This window comes from Macrotis lagotis, chromosome 1 (genome assembly GCF_037893015.1).
Source record: "Macrotis lagotis isolate mMagLag1 chromosome 1, bilby.v1.9.chrom.fasta, whole genome shotgun sequence".
In the NCBI taxonomy this organism is placed as follows: domain Eukaryota; kingdom Metazoa; phylum Chordata; class Mammalia; order Peramelemorphia; family Peramelidae; genus Macrotis; species Macrotis lagotis.
In genome coordinates, this window is record NC_133658.1 from 345,960,560 (window position 1) to 345,976,999 (window position 16,440).

The 16,440-nt window shown below is 37.1% G+C and overlaps 1 protein-coding gene across 1 annotated transcript in view; it reads left to right on the top strand.

Annotated features, from left to right (window-relative positions):
* The window catches only part of LOC141517703 (vomeromodulin-like), a 51,320-nt gene extending 36,872 nt beyond the window's left edge, over positions 1-14,448 (top strand). Inside the window, exons 11-17 of the mRNA XM_074228999.1 lie at positions 1,047-1,193; positions 4,431-4,550; positions 5,080-5,147; positions 6,478-6,505; positions 9,285-9,345; positions 11,179-11,258; positions 14,175-14,448. Coding sequence (XP_074085100.1) covers positions 1,047-1,193; positions 4,431-4,550; positions 5,080-5,147; positions 6,478-6,505; positions 9,285-9,345; positions 11,179-11,258; positions 14,175-14,198 — 528 coding nt within the window. The 3' untranslated portion in view covers positions 14,199-14,448. The remainder of the gene's footprint in view (positions 1-1,046; positions 1,194-4,430; positions 4,551-5,079; positions 5,148-6,477; positions 6,506-9,284; positions 9,346-11,178; positions 11,259-14,174) is intronic.
* Positions 14,449-16,440: the final 1,992 nt, after the last annotated feature.

Below are 16,440 nucleotides of genomic sequence, written 5' to 3' on the forward strand. Positions count from 1 at the left end.
AAAATTATTAGAAACTAGTAACTGCCAATTTTTGTAGTGCTCCTGTTCAATATGGTCATATTTTACAAATCAAAACTGAAAGGAAATTAGATAGATTATTTGAAATTGATGCTATCGGTGGACAATCTCAAGTCTGGTTGCTGGGTACACTGAGGCTATGCGATGTATAGAACTGAAATTTGGAATCAGAGCCTGGGTTCAAATTATGCCTCTGTTACTTGTTGTCTATGGTTTGGAGAATCCTTTATTTGAGCACCTCTCTAAAATAATAGAGTTGAAGATGGCACCAGAACCAAATCTTAAGAGCTATTATTTCATAGAAAGTCAGGAGTGGAAGAAACTAGGGAAGTCTAGGATGATATAGCAAGACTACATGAAGGATGAATGACTGGAGTTAATAAGGGTTTGGAAAAGTAGACAAGAAGGGGACCACTCTCCAGGTGGAGAGGGGGGCGGAGGGGCATAGTACAGAATATAACCAAAGACCCAGAGAGAGGAGACAGAGCATGATGTCTGAGGGATAGCAAGTAGACAGAACTGCCTAGAACAGAATGATGTCATCTGGTGTCTGATGAAAAAGAACTTTGAAGACAGGCTTAGGACCTGTGACACCTGAACCAATCTTCTTGATTATTGTAGTATTCCAAGGAGACATGTTTATTGGGCTTTGGGATAGGCAGACAAAGTTGGAGACCTACAGTTCACTAGTACTACAAAGGTAGTTTGGGAATTGACTTTGTAGCCTTTCTTTTATTCTGATACTGAGTCTGGTCAGCACTTCACAGTTTTCTTTTCATGGGGCTGTTGAAGTAATTTAGAATTATAGTCCCTTGGAAATGGATTAGGGGCATTGCAGTGAAGTGCATCTAAAATGCAGCGTATCCCTTTAGGGATACAGCTTGTTGAGTTTTTTTCTGATTTTTCCAATGGTCTTCAAGAAAAATGCTGAACTGGGCTCTATAGAATAATGGCAAGACTTGAGCAATATTCAAGCAAATGGACAGGCTGCTTAGAACCAGAAGTACTGACTCTCTGTCTCTCTCTAGGCTGAGATCAATGATAAAGCTAAGTCAATTCCGGTGCCTGGTTGCCAAATGCCTCTAATGCCTACAGATAGTCAAGTTTCTGTGGCAGTCTCTTCATGCATGATCAAGTCTATAGTTGCTGCTGTTGCAAAACAAATCTCTATAAAGGTAAGCACTGTCAACAGTGACTTGAAAAGTATCTATATCTATATCTATATCTATATCTATATCTATATCTATATCTATATCTATATCTATATCTATATCTATATCTATATCTATATCTATATCTATATATCTATATCTATATCTATATCTATATCTATCTATATCTATATATATATATATATATGCTTGATCTGAGTCCCTTTCCTTTTATACTTAGCTGAGAAGGCCCCACTTTTTAAAATCCCTTCAAGATGGAGTAGCATAGTAGGAAAAGGCCTATATTCAAAGTTGGAAGGCCTGAGTTCAAGGCCCAAGTTATTGTTTATAGTTACCTAGCTAGGTGGCATAGTGGAGAGGATGCTGGGCTTAGAGTCAGGAAGAACTAAGTTCAAATCTGGTCTCATCACTTTAGCTGTGTGACCTTGGGAAAATTGGTAAGCCTCTTTCAGTTTCAATACTAATGATAGTATGTACTGCCTTCTTTCCTTCCTTTCTCTTTTTTTTCCATTCATCCTATGTAACCTTGAGTAAGTCTCTTCCCCTTTTACCTTACTCACTCGTAAAGAGAGGGAGTAATATTATATGACTTCTGAGGTTCCTTCCAATTCTAAAAACTATGTACGTGAATCTACATACAAATGTTACTATAAACCCAAGACCAACTTTGATATTACTACTAGAATGTACCACAAAGCATTCTTCTTTTACTACTACAACAACTACTGCTACTACAACTACTACTACTACTACTACAACTACCTCTACTACTAATTACCACCACCACCATCACCATCATCACATTTATATATAGCTAATTAAAGTTTTCAAATTACTCCTTATATGTCCTAACAGATGATTGGAAAGCCCTTATCATGTAAATAGCATGAAAATAATGTAGGATCCTTTTTTTAAAATAAAAATAACTATGTGAAAAAAAGCAGAACAAAAACATTTATAGAAGCAATGAATTAACAGTCTAGAAATTCCAAAATGAAATCTGATATGTTTACTATTTTCCTCCATCTTATTCCTCTAAATATCATAGCACAAACTCTTCCTTCCAAGAGACTTTCCAGTGAAGTTACCCTCTCTTCTCTCTGCTCGACTCTTTGAACAATTCTCAAAGAAATTCAAATGTGGAGACATCATAGAAGGATGGCACTCTGCATCTTTTTTCCCTTTGAATCTCACCAGACACAATAGGCAGTATGATCAAATGAGAAAATCAGTTTTACCCAGACATGACCACTCATTCCTTCTTTTATTAAATAGACCATTATCTACTGTGTAGGTACTGAGGAAAGGACAAGGTTTAGATAAGTTCCAGTCTTTGTCCTTTTAGAGCTCATAATATAGCAAGAGAAGACACAAATATCATTGCACAATAATACATAAGTACATAGTAGTGATGTAATACTCAGTACAGTACTAAGAGAAATTTTATTACTACCATGATGGGAAGAGTTCTGGAAGATTTCATGAAGGAAATGATATTCAATTGGACTTTGAAGGATAGCTAGTATTTAAAAGGCAAGGAAAAGAAAGGAGGGTACTGCAGGCAGAGAGGACAATTTGATCAAAGGCACAGAACCAGACTAATACAGAATGTAATCAGAGGAAGAGAAATCCGATTTGGTCAAAGTAGGAAAAAAAGGAAAAAAATAGTGCCAGATTATGGAGGGCTTAAACTTTAGTACCTTAGGGCAAGACTCGGGGGACATTATGAGAGCCTCCTACCTATTCTGCATAGGTTAGAACATCACAAGAATTTCATCTTTCTAGGGACAAAGTTCTAGCCATATCCTGAGGGTTCCAAAGCCATAAAAAGGCTACAGATATCTAAATGATAGTGTAGTAGTATAGAAAAATCACTGAACTAATTGCTTAAGAAATCTGGGTTCTAGTTCATCTTTTGCTTTTCCCATTCCTAGGGAAACTTGGAGAAGTCACCTAAACTGGCTAAGTCTCAGTGTCCCCATTTAGTTAGTAGGGATAATAAGTGACTTCAGATAGTTGTGAAGATTAAAGGAGACTATATTAATAAATATACTAATGTTCCTCATCTTATTGGCATGGTCATTATTCGATATATACTAAAGTCATACAAACTATCATAGGTCTTACTGAATCAAAAAGACTTGGAATTATTGAAGTGACATACTGATCAACCTAGCTAAAAATGTGGAAGCTTACCAAAAGATTGTAGTTTGAATTTCTTGGTCACAGAAATTCTTTTTTTTTAATTTATTTTAAATGGTATTTTATTTTACTTTTTTCAATTACATGCAAAGATAATTTACAACATCTCTTTTTGTAAACTTTTGAGCTCCATGTTTTTATACCTACCTTCTTCCCTTCCCTAATCCCTTCCCAGGTTATAGAAATTCTTAACGGATTCTGATCTATGTAAATGAAATCATGGGTCTTTCAAGTATCAAATTAAATGCTTGAAAGGTTTAGAAAACTATAAATAAAAGCAAGATGAAATTATTATTGGTTAAATAAAGTACATACCCATCAATTGAAGAATATCTACATAAGTTGTGATCCAATAATGTAATGTAATATTATTACACTATGAGAAACAATAAATATGACTACAGAGAAACATGAAAACACTGCAAAATCAGAACAAAGAAAACAATATGTTATATCTAGAACAATGTAAATGGAAGCAATAACAACAAAATAATTAGAATTGATTGCTGTGAAATTTTAATCATAAGTTTGACTTCAAAAGAAAACAGAATAATAATTTATATAGGTCTTTACATATATTATGTCATCTGATTCTCACAACAAACCACATATGATAAGTGCTTTTTCTCCATTTTATAGGTGAGAAAACTGAGGCAGGCAGAAGTGACTTTCCTAGGGTTCCTAGTAAGCATCTAAGGCAGGGTTTATACACTCAGATCTCCCTATCCTCTATATTACAAAATCCCTTTATATATGAGGAGATTCCACACCTTTTTTGAAGATTTATGGATTTAAAGCATAGAATGCAATATCAGACTATTAATGTGATTGTTAGTTTTGCTGAACCATTTTTTACATTCTTTCTTAGTGTTATAGGTAATTGTACTCTCAGAGGGGTTCTGAGGAAAGATACAGTAGGAAATGGATTTGTTATAAAACATAAGATATTAATAAAAATTTTAAAAATACATTACACTTGATGGTATTGACAGTCCTCCTTTGTCCTCATACTCTGTGTTACTTTCTCTTTATGAACAGTCAAGAGATGCAGAGCTTAAAGTGAAGAGTATCACCTTTAAATTGCAACAAAACAGTATTGAATTAGTTATCTTCTCATTTGTGATAGAGGGTGGCTTCAGAACTGCTACTGTAAATTCGGTGAGTATACAGAAGAGAGATCAGATTAGTGACCCTGAAAGTTAGGGAAATGAGTCATTAGGAGAGGTCAAAGGAGATCTGTCAATTGTAGAAAAACAATGTAGTGTTTGGAGTTCCTAGTTTAAATCCTAACTTAATAGGTTATCTGTTGTATGGCATTGGGTAGGTCACTTATCTTGCTTGGGCCTCAGTTTCTTCATCCACAAAATAAGGGGAATGGGTCAGATGATTTCTAAGGCCCCTTCCAATTCTAAATTCTATGATTTAAGTTCAAAGTAAGAATGGCAGTTTCATTGGTGCAGAGGAGGAGAAGGAGGCATTTCAAGCACAGGGAAGCATGAGACCCGCCTAACTATAATGAAGGGTCAATTTGAGGGAAAAATGGGCTAGATTCAAGTCTGGGACCAGACTGTAGAGAAGAAAACTCCCTACTCGCAATGTCCTACGAAACGATTTTATAATCTGTAGACTCAAGAAAATTACCAGGGTTCATTCTCATTTCTAATTCACTTTTCCCCCCTCATTTTAGACTTGTGTCTTTTCCCACAACAGTAAGATTGAAAATGGCTACGTCAAGGATGAGCTAAACTCTAGCAGGTATTGTATTGAACTGCATTACCTACCTAGTCCAGTAGCATTTAAGGCCAGGTTCAGACACACCTGTGAAAAGAAACATAAGAAGGAGGCTAAGGTAGCTTGGTGTAGCAGAAAGTCTGAGGGGCAGTTAGGATAGGCAGTGGATAGAGCATCGGCCCTGGAGTCAGGAGGACCTGAATTTGAATTCAAATTTGACCTCAGACACTTAATAAATGCCTAGCTGTGTGACATTGGGCAAGTCATTTAACCATATTGCCATTAAAAAAATTTTAAAAAAAGAGAGAGTCTGAATTAGTGTTTGTCTGACTCTACCTCTGAGTTTTGGATTCCCTATCTCTAAGGTGAGGATAATGCTATTTGCACACCCAACTTCAAAGGCTATTCGGGAGAAAACTTTTATAAAACTTGGAAAGCTTTAGAAATCTATTATTACTCTTATTATCACTATCAGCAGCAGCAGCAGTATCATGGCATAATAAATATAATTCTGGCACCTGGGTGCAAATCCTACCTCTAATGCTTATTTAACAATGTGTATTTCTTTTTTAAAATTTTATTTATTGAAAGCTATGGGGTTAAGTGACTTGCCCAAGGTCACATAGCTAGGCAATTTTAAATGTCTGAGGTCAGATTTGAACTCAGGCTGGTGCTCTATCCACTGTACCACCTAGCTACCCCTACAATGTGTATTTCTTGCAACAGCAAGCAGCCAAGTAGCAAAGTAAATAGAGAGCTAGGCCTGAAGTCAGAAGGATCTGAGTTCAAATCTCACTAGCCCTGGACAAGTGACCCTGGATAAGTCATTTAAACATGTTTAACTCTTTTTCCTCATCTGTTAAATGAATTAGAGAAGAAAATGGCAAAAACCGCTCCACTATCTTTACCAAGAAAACTCCTGACAAGGTCATGAAGAGTTGTACACCAACTGAAATGACTGAAAAACACCTTTGGCAACTAGATAGGATATACTTACCAGATCCTTAAGGATTTAATATGCTATTGGTACAGAGAATTCCCAAACAGGAATTTCCTGTACTCACAGATTCTTCTTATATCCTGGTCTCACATTATTGGCTTAGGAGATTTTATTTATTTGTCATGGATGGCAGGTGTCAGTAAGCTAAACCAGTAGAACATTGTCTTAAACTTATCTGCTCTTATCCAGTCATCTAGCTATTTTTTAATGTATACTGGAATGCCTGAGTTATGCAGCTCATTGAAGAATGTGTGAAAAGAAAGGGAATAAATCTAAAAAGAAAAATCTGTCTTAGCAGAGAGAGGAAATACATCAAACAAAACCAACCTTTTCTTATACTTTCTTCCCTGACAGCTCTGAACACAAAACTGATCCTCCTGACGTAAGTCAACTAGTTTCTGTTTGTTTTTTCAACAAATATATACATATATATGGGTATAAATAAGGAATAATGACCACTGTGCTTATTATAAGAGCAAAAGGAGTTCAGAAGCAAAGATTAATATGGGTCAAAATGAAAAAGACAGAAAGCAGGGTAAATCAAAATCAAAACTAATCAGAATAATTAAGTTCTAAGTCTAGGTCTTCCATGAAAATTGAATGACCAAAGAGAAGTGATTTCCCTTCTCAGTCTTAAAATGAAGCAACTGGACAAATGACTCACAAGGATCAGTTGAAAAAATTGGGGACATTTAGTATAGAGAAATCTCAGGGTATCAGTCTTCAAGAAAGACAATGTGGGATTGAGGCTGATCTTACTCTATTTGGTAACCAACTCCAGTTAGTGGAGCTAGGAGTAGTGGGTGGAAATTAGGCAAAGAGGCAAAGCTAGGCTTAATATCTAACAGAGCTATCTAAAGGTAGAATGGACTGAGCTTGAAAGTAACAGGTTCCTGCTCCTTGGCAATCTTCACTGAGAGGCTAGGTGACCATTTATCAGTTATGAGAAAATTATTTTTAGGATATAAGTTTAACTAGATGACCACTGAGATTCTTTCAAACTCTAAAATTTCATTTGTGCTCTAAGGTCCCTTTTAACTCTATCACTGTACATTTTAAGATCCCTTCCAACTCTAGCATGCTAACATTTTCTGAAAGAGCCTGAAGATAACTCTAATATAGTATTTTAGAATGATGTTTTTTCTTCTGGGTATGGGTTTTGCTCAAGGCTGAGCAAATAAGGATGCATGACTCTATACCTCTCATCATATTTGCCTCCTTGTAAGAAAAGGCAGAAGAATGAGCATCAGAAAACATTCCTAAGCCCTGGTTATTAGTATGATTCCTTTCATTAGGAAAAAATTCAACAATAATTTTAAAATGAACAATTTATCAAGTAGGGATTTATCAAAAAGACAGTTATACCTTTTCCTCAGTTATGTAGCATGGGGCTGGGGCCAATTCTGCCAATGTAGTATACTGGGTCTGGATTCCAGGAGATCTGAGCTCAAATCCAGTCTCAAATACTTACTAGTTTTATGACCTTAGGCAAGTCATTTAACCTCTGCATGCTTCAGTTTTCTCAAGAATATAATGAGGATAATAACAACAATATCTTCCTCCTAGGATCATTGTGGGGATGTATTGAGCTAATATTTTGTAAAGCATTTAGCAGAATTCCTGGAACATATTAATAAATATTTCTTCTCACTTCTTAACCCTTTTCTGTAATGAACAAAGGCTTTGCACTCAGAGGACTCAGTTAAAATGTAGATGAATTCCAGCTCTGACATTTTGCTGTGGAGCTGGAGCACAAGACTTGAGTTCTCTAATTCTCGTTTAAAACTCTATTAAAACAAGGAGATTAACATAAACAATCTAAATCCTCTGGGCCTGTTGAACTAATGCTCATTGTTAAGAAACCTAAAGCTTTGCCAGTTTTCCCAGTGCTTTCTGAATCTCCAAATGTTTCAATGAAGCTCACCCTCATCTTAGATTTAAATGCATTTGGTCGTGTTTAAACTCTCTGAAAATGATAATCCACATAGGGAATAGGGAGGAAGTCATTATGAACCAGATTACTCTCTGGATAGAAGAGGTAGCAGACATTGATAAGATGGGGCACAGCTAAAGAAAGCATTGAGGATGGTGAAGGGGTGGGGGAGGATCTGTTGCAGGATCTTGGAAAGCTAGGGAAGAGAAGACTTGAAGGCCAGGATGGAGAGAAGTGGATGTGAACATTGTCTTCTAGTATCTGAAAGACTATCACATGGAAGAATTAGGTTTGTTCAACCAAGCCTTAAGAGTCAGTGAATGGAGGCAGGAATCACTGAGCTCCAAGCTTTCTTCAGAAAATAAATGCCTAAAGGCTCCTGGGTGAGTCATTTAAGCATTGCTTCCCTCAGTTTCCCTATATGTAAAATGAACATACTTATCTCCCTCAAGGACTTTGCAAACCTTCTAGTGCTACATAAATGCTAGGAAATATTAGCTTTAGAAGGCAAAATAAGGAACAATAGGAAAAAAATTTCAAAGACCACTGGCAAAAAAAGTTTTCCAATGAAGGGTGTTATCATTGGGTGGGGAAAGTCCCATCCCTCCAGGTCTTCAGAGGGAGAACTCCCTAGAGATGCCTAGAGATTCCTCCCAGAGGAAGTTTCAAGATAAACAACAGGCTGCACTTGGCAGCCTCAGAGTTTCTTTCCCATTCTGAGACCCTTTGATCTGATCATCAACCAAAATTGAATGGGTTGAGCTATAAGTCAAGTTCTTTACACTATCTTTAGTCAGAAAGTGGTGGCATGGGAATATCCATCACAACACTCAGATGAATTTTAGTACTTTGATCAATGCAATGACACCCCAAAAGGATAATGCTAAAGCATATTTTCCACCCCTTGGCAGAGAAATCTCTTAGAGGGTGCAAAATGAAAGATATTTTCAGATATAACTAATGTGGAGATTCATGTGACTAGACTATGGTTTTTATTAGGGGCTTTCTGTGCATACACACACACACACACAAATATATATATAATATGCATATATAACCACAAAAATATACCATCAAATTATAGTTAGGAGATTTGTAGTTTCAGATGCAGTCCCTTTTATTTTTCTTTTCTATATGTGAAATTGTCCCCATTTGCTTGACATCTGTCAAGTTCAGAATTTTAAAAGCAATTAAAATCTAAAAAAAAAATCCCTTGCTTTTCTTGCAGAATGAAGTTGCCAAAGAATTGTCATCACAACTGTGTTCAAAGCTAGCATCCACAGGAAATGGTATGTTGAATTGACTATCTGTAAGCTTAGAAGAGTTAAGAGTTAAGAAGTTAAGTTAAGAATTAAGAATTATGATCTATAATGGTAAATGGCATGGCCTAACTCATCGTGGGGAATTCCATGGTTTCTAAATGCACAATTAATTTTTTTATTGTAGGGAGAGTTCATTCTTTTAGATACCCTGCCATTTGAAAGTTTAGTCTTTACAGTGGACAAGAAAATCAGGTCAGAAATCTTTAAAGATGTGAATTGTTTCACAGCACTATTAAAAGCGGGCAGCACCGAAGGCAGAGCAGGAGAGTGGAAAGAAGAATGAATCTTAAGATCTGTTTTGTTTAGTCCTCCTCTGGTAGGGCTTTTGTGAACATGGACAGGTCATTGTCCTGTGAACTGGGGGGCGGGGGGGTTAGATTAAATGAGCTCCCTTCCAGCTCTCCATCCTCTGGTCTTATGTAAACTGTGAGAAACTCCCAAAATTAACTAAGTACTTCTGGTATCTTGCCCAAAGCACGACTTCTTTGTGCTGACTTTCCATTAGTACAAGCTACAAAAGTGTGTGCTAATGAAGACAAATGAGGATATTCTATTCCTCTATGCCAGTTGGTGCTCATTCCTTACATCATCTCACAAACTTAAGCAACTGGGCACCAGAGGGTTGGAAGGAAGATGTGAAGATGTGAAAGCAGGTTAAGGTTAAAAGCAATCCATCCCCATTGCTGAAGAAACAACTTTGAGAATAAATCCTTCAGAGAGTGCGTCTTTAGTAGCAACTTCATAAACAAATGTTTGCACAATCTACTGCCGTGTAACTATGACTTTGTCTACTGTGTTTATCTATCATCACACCCCAATAGATCTTAAATTGAGTTTCTCAATTCTGATGCTTGTATGAATCTGGACAAGTCACTTAACTTGTCCAGGCCTTGATTTCTTCTTCTATAAAAAGGTCTTAGATTGACTATCTCTTAGCTCTCTTCTAACTCTAAATCTTGATTTTATGTACAGTGAGAATTGGTGTGGAATTTCAGGATTACTTTAATTCAAATATAGAAGCACTAGGAGGAAGCTATGAACTCTTTTGGTGCTCATAAACCCTTTCTGGAAAATATTCTTCTTGTTTAAAAATGAGAAACAAAGCTGTTTCAGAAGTTGGCCTTTACTTTTGCAATGGAATAAAGGAGGGGGAAGATGAGGGGGAGTGAGTGAGCCCTCACTCTTATCAGAAGCAGCTTTGAGAGGAAATAACATACATAGTCAATTCAATCTATCTTATCCTAGAGGAAAATAGGAGAGGAAAGGGATGGGAGAAAGGGGATGGGGGAGGGGAGGGGGAGTGTAGGGGATACAAGAGAGGGAAGATTGTGGGTGAGGGTAGTCAGATAGAACACACTTTTAAAGAGGGACAGAGTGAAAAGAGAGAGAGAATAGAATAAGTGGGAGTGGGGAGGAACAGGTTGGAGGAAAATAGCAGCTGTGGGAAAAAATATTGAAGCAATTTCTCTGATGGACTTATGATAAAGAATGCTATCTATCCCAAAGACAGAGAGCTGAGGGGTATTTCAATGCAGACTGAAGCATACTTTTTTCCTCACTTTATTTTTCTTGAGGTTTTTCTTTTGGGGGGGGGTATATTTACTTTTACAACATAATTATTGTAATAATGTGAAAAAAATTTAATGTAATTGGAACATATCAAACAGAATAAATAAAATACAATTGAACATTAAAAAAAAGTTGACCTTCATTGAGAAGACTCAACTCCTCAAACCTCCTGAGGGTTTAAGCCCAAATCCTTGAGCTCATATCTCAAGAGAGTGTTTTCTTTCAATGCAGAATATATAAAGAGAATGAATATACCAGATGGTCCAATGAGTGAAGGTTTAAACAATGCTGCTGTTAAAGTTGATAGCCAGGTAAGAAAGATCAATCTGTATATTTAAGAGATCCCTGGGGAAGGAAAGCCAAGCCCAGGATACAGCTCTTCCTGACTTCTGTCATTCTCCTAAAAACTACTTGTTCTCTTCCTAACTAGAATCAGAGTTCTGTATCCCCTGGAGGGTATCATTGAGAAGTGTGTTAAATACCAGATTTAGGGTCAGAGGGCCCAAGTGACTAAGTCTGTCACTTACTATCTGCATAACCTTGGACTAGCTCACCTTTCTCAGTCTATGTTTCTGTTCTATTAAATAGAATTGGACTAGATGATCTTTATGGTTCCTCCTGTCTTTTGAGTCTATGCTACTATGACATTCACTGACCAGGAGAGAGTCAGTCTCTGTGTCATCAAAAACAGGGACTCACTTCTGACACATATTAGTGACATGACCCCATGCAAATCAGTTAAATGATAATGGATAAGGCCATTCTCTAAGACTGTAAGTTGCAGAAATGGGTTTTCACTTGTATTGATAAAGGAAGTTTTCACACTGGGAGTTTCCTTTATCATTGAAATCACAAATCTGATCTAAAAAAAGGTAATATCCCCTTATCACCTTACTCCCTAGTCTTCTCATCTTGTTCTTTTCTGCCCTTCCATAGTTCCTTTTCCCCCATTACCTAGCCCCAAATACAAACTAGATATGGAGCCAAGGGAAATCCTGTTTCTGAAACCTATAACTTACATGGCATGATTTATATTTGTTTCATTGTCACTGGAGTCTTATAGTACCATGGGTTTCTTTTTATATTTAAATTTGTTTTTTGCTTTTGAAACTATGATCTTAGGGGCGGCTAGATGGCGCAGTGGATAAAGCACCAGCCCTGGAGTCAGGAGTACCTGGGTTCAAATCCAGTCTCAGACACTTAATAATTACCTAGCTGTGTGGCCTTGGGAAAGCCACTTAACCCCATTTGCCTTGCAAAAACCTAAAAAAAAAACTATGATTTTATTTGAAATAGGGTGGGGTAGGGGGCAAAGCACAGAATCTGGTACCAGACCTTGACCAGTTCTGCCACTTAGTATGTAACCCTGGAAAAGTCACATCCCCTTTTAAGGAATCACTTTTCCTGCTCTATAAAATGTAGGGAAAGGGGAAAGACTCATTGAGAAAATCAAGGTTTTTCTTTCCTTCTCCATACCCACTAATGTTCCCCATTCTCTCATTCTTCACTCCTGTCTCCCAGAAAGATGCCACCTTTCTCCTTCCCAAGGCCAACCTTTGTACATGTACCCTTGATCTCATCCCTTCCATATTCTCTGGCAGACTGTCCCTTTGTCATTTCCCCCACACAAACCCCTCTCAAATCTTCAATCTTTCTGTATTTATTGACATTTTTCCTACTACCAACAAGCACATTCACATCTCCTGCGTGCTTAAAAACAAAAAATCCCTTAAGTAATAATTCACCCCTTCCCCCAAATTAGTGTTCTCTCTTTTTCTTTAAAAAAAACTATCATGGTTGTGTCTTCTTCATCTCTTTCTCAGTTCTTTATAATCTGGTTTCTACTCTTATCACTAGACTACAGATGCTCTCTTTTCAATGATTTTTAATTGTCAAATCCAACAGCCTTTTCTTAATTCTCATTCATTCTTAGCTTTCACTGAATTTTCAGCTTCCCTGGGTTCAGTTCTATGATCATTCCCTCAATATAGCCCCAGCCTCTGTAATGGAACTCTAGGCTCCCATCACCAACTGTCTATAGGATATTTTATACTGGAAATCCCCTGAGGATCCCAACCTCAACATGTCCATCACAAAAGTCAACTTTTGGGGTGGCTAGGTGGCATAGAGGATAAAGCACCGGCCTTGGAGTCAGGAGTACCTGGGTTCAAATCCGGTCTCAGACACTTAATAATTACCTAGCTGTGTGGCCTTGGGCAAGCCACTTAACCCCATTTACCTTGCAAAAATCTAAAAAAAAAAAGTCAACTTTCTCCTCTAAAACTATCATTTTTCTTAACTTCCTTATTTCTGTCATAGGCACCACCATCTTTGCAGGGACTTAGATTCACAAGCTCAATCTGAGTGTCCTTTTCCCCCAGATATACAACTATATCCTAAACATCTTTTTTCCACTCCTGTCTTCTCACTATGCACACAGCTACCACAGGCTCTTTTCATTGAATCTGGACTACAGCAATAAACCCTCTACACACACAGCTGTGAAAGTAATTTTCCTAAAGTGTAGGTCTGACCATGGCCCTCCCTAAACCCATAGCTTCCTACAACTTGATGTCAAACTACCTTTCCAGTTTTCTTAGGTATTTCTCCTTTCCATTTACTCTACTGTCTAATCAATATGTCCCCCCTTGAAGTTACTCAAACACAACACTCCCTCTCCCCTGCCTGGAATGAAGTCTTTGCTCACCTCCATCTATTAGAATTCCTGTCTTCCATCATTATGCAGTTCAAGTGTCCTCTTCCACAGGAGATCTTTCTCATCCCCACCCCCAACCCACCAAGTTATTTTGTTTGTTGTGTATATACTTATATAGTGTATACTTGTGTAGGTGCAGTTCCTTTCTGAGTTCCTTTGAGAACAAAATATATTTAGTTTGGGGTTTTTTGGTTTATTGGGGTTTTTTGGTTGTTGCTGCTGTTGTTTTGCATTCCCTGTGCCTGGTTTTATAAAGATCCAGGCTTAGCATGGCGCAATGAGAACAATGAACATGCAAGTTCACAATTTCACCATTTACCCACTTTCTGACACCAAAGAATCACAATCTTGTGGAGCCTAGATTTTCTAATATATAGAACAATGATAGCTCTATCGATGCTATCTATCTCATAGGGATGTTGCAAGGAACTAATGAATGAATACAAGTTAAGTACTTTATAAACTTAGAATTTATATTGTGAATAATTATTACTCTCTTCCACCTCCTCAGAATAATCTCCTAGCAAGTAATTAAAACAACCAACCTGAAGCCAGGATGAGTTTTACCCATCTTTACCAGAAGATTAACAAGTCCTGACCTACCTTTTTTTCTATGACATCAAGTCAAGAACATCTGCGTGATTGTAGAAGTTTTTGAGTGTCAAAGCACAACTAACCACTGGCATTTTAGTCTAACTAATCATTTTTAATGAAATGTGTGAAGAGTTACAAATTTGCCTTTGGCAACACATACTTTTTGCATTTCTGTCATTGTTTCCTCAATAAATGACCTCAGTCCTTTGCAAAAAAAAAAGTGACTCATTTTTTTTTAATTCTCTAAAAATAAGGGGATTTCATTCTATGGCTAATTATTAGCAAAATCATCAATTGGAATTATTAGCAATATTAATCTAACCAGACCACTTAATATACATCAAGGCTGAGTAAAATGCAGCCTGTGGGCCATATGCCAGCTGCAATGTGGCCTCCTGTGGAATTTACTAAATGCTTTAGTAAAGGAAGCTGAGCTACCATAGAGCTCTCACTAAGATGTCAAATTGAAATATATTGTCTATTGTTTTTAAACAAAAACTCTTAAAGGTAAAGTTAGACAGCCCTGGTACACATCATTGATTAGGAAATAGAGTAAGTCATTGACCTACTGCATAAGGATAAGGGAAGTTTGATAATACCATTCATATTCAAGAGATGTGACCCTGTTTTTGGGTAGCAGTTTCAATAGAAGTCTGTTGTGTGGCAGTGTAAACAAACATAACACTAACCATATCTTGGGCTTCATTGATGGAAGTTCAATTTTCAGAATGAATGAGAAGATAGTCCTGCTGGGTCAAATCCCTGATCAAATCACATTTGAATAAAAGCATTCAGTTCTCAGTATCATGTTTTAGGATGCATATTGAAAAAGTTGTGGGTGATCAGGAGAGAAAGAGATCTGAATGTCAGATGCATAACCTGGAGAAATTAGGGAAATTTAACCTGAAAAGAAGAGTTAGTGGGGGGAGTATAAGATAGCTGCCTATAATTACTTAAAGGATTATCATGTAGGAAATGGATTAAATTTATTCTTGGTCTCAGAGGGTAGAACAAGTTCTAATGAGAGTCTGGGGTGAAAGCTACAGTGAAAAAATTTTATTTCAAAATAAAAAATCCTTAAAAAATTAGAGGTATCCAAAAATGTAATGGGTTGCCTCTTTAAGTAATGAATTCCTTATCACAGGAGATATGAAAACAGATACTGTAAAAACACTTGCTAGGTATACTGTAGTAGGTTTAGGAGTTGAAGTAAATTACCTCTAAAGTTTCCTTGTACTCAACTTTTTCAGGGAGAGAGAGATAAAGAGAGAGACAGAGAGAGACAGAGAGAGAGACAGACAGACAGACAGACAGACAGACAGACAGAGAGATCCTCAGAGAGACAGACAGAGAGGAGAGAAGGAGAAAAACTAAGACAGACAGACACAGAAAGACATAGATAGAAGACAGAAAGATGGAGAATGAGAGAACAAGAATGCAGGTGTCAAATACCAGTTATTGTCCTAAGTGTTGGAGATACAAATGTAAGACAATACTCCATTAAAAAGTCAGGAGTACGTGAGTTCAAATCTGACCTCAGACTCTTAATAATTATCTAGCTGTGTGGCCTTGGGCAAGCCACTTAATCCCATTGCCTTGCAAAAAAAACCCAAACAAACCTAAAAAATAAAAAAGTATATATTCAATTGAGAGGAAACACATAAAGGGGATATTGGAAAGAGCACACTGGGGTGGGTGGGGGGAGAGAAAGGGAACATTTGTGGCAACATGGGGTAGATGTACAGGCAGTGGGATGGAGTCCTGGTATTCTGCAAGATAAGGAAGATTATTTATTAACACATCAACTACCTATAACTGAATTAGAAAACTGATAGATGTTGACGAGACAAACAAATAGCTGACTGAATTTCACAAAGTTCTTAAAAATCTAACTAAAGAAAATTTACATGAGAGAAAGGAGAATGTAGGTGAATCATTTAATAGTGATACTTAGAGATGCTTCCATCTAGCAAATGAATTCAAAAGACTCATTTTCCATTTGCCATCAACTCACTTCCCAAACTGATGTTGATTTCCCATCAGAGGAATACTACTGCTGTAACCAATCACTTCTCACTACTCAGTGATATTTTATCACAGAATTTCAGAGTTGGAAGGGACCCCAGAGAGTATCTGTTTCAATCTGCAGGAATCTTCTCCCAACCTCTGACAAGTGAACATCC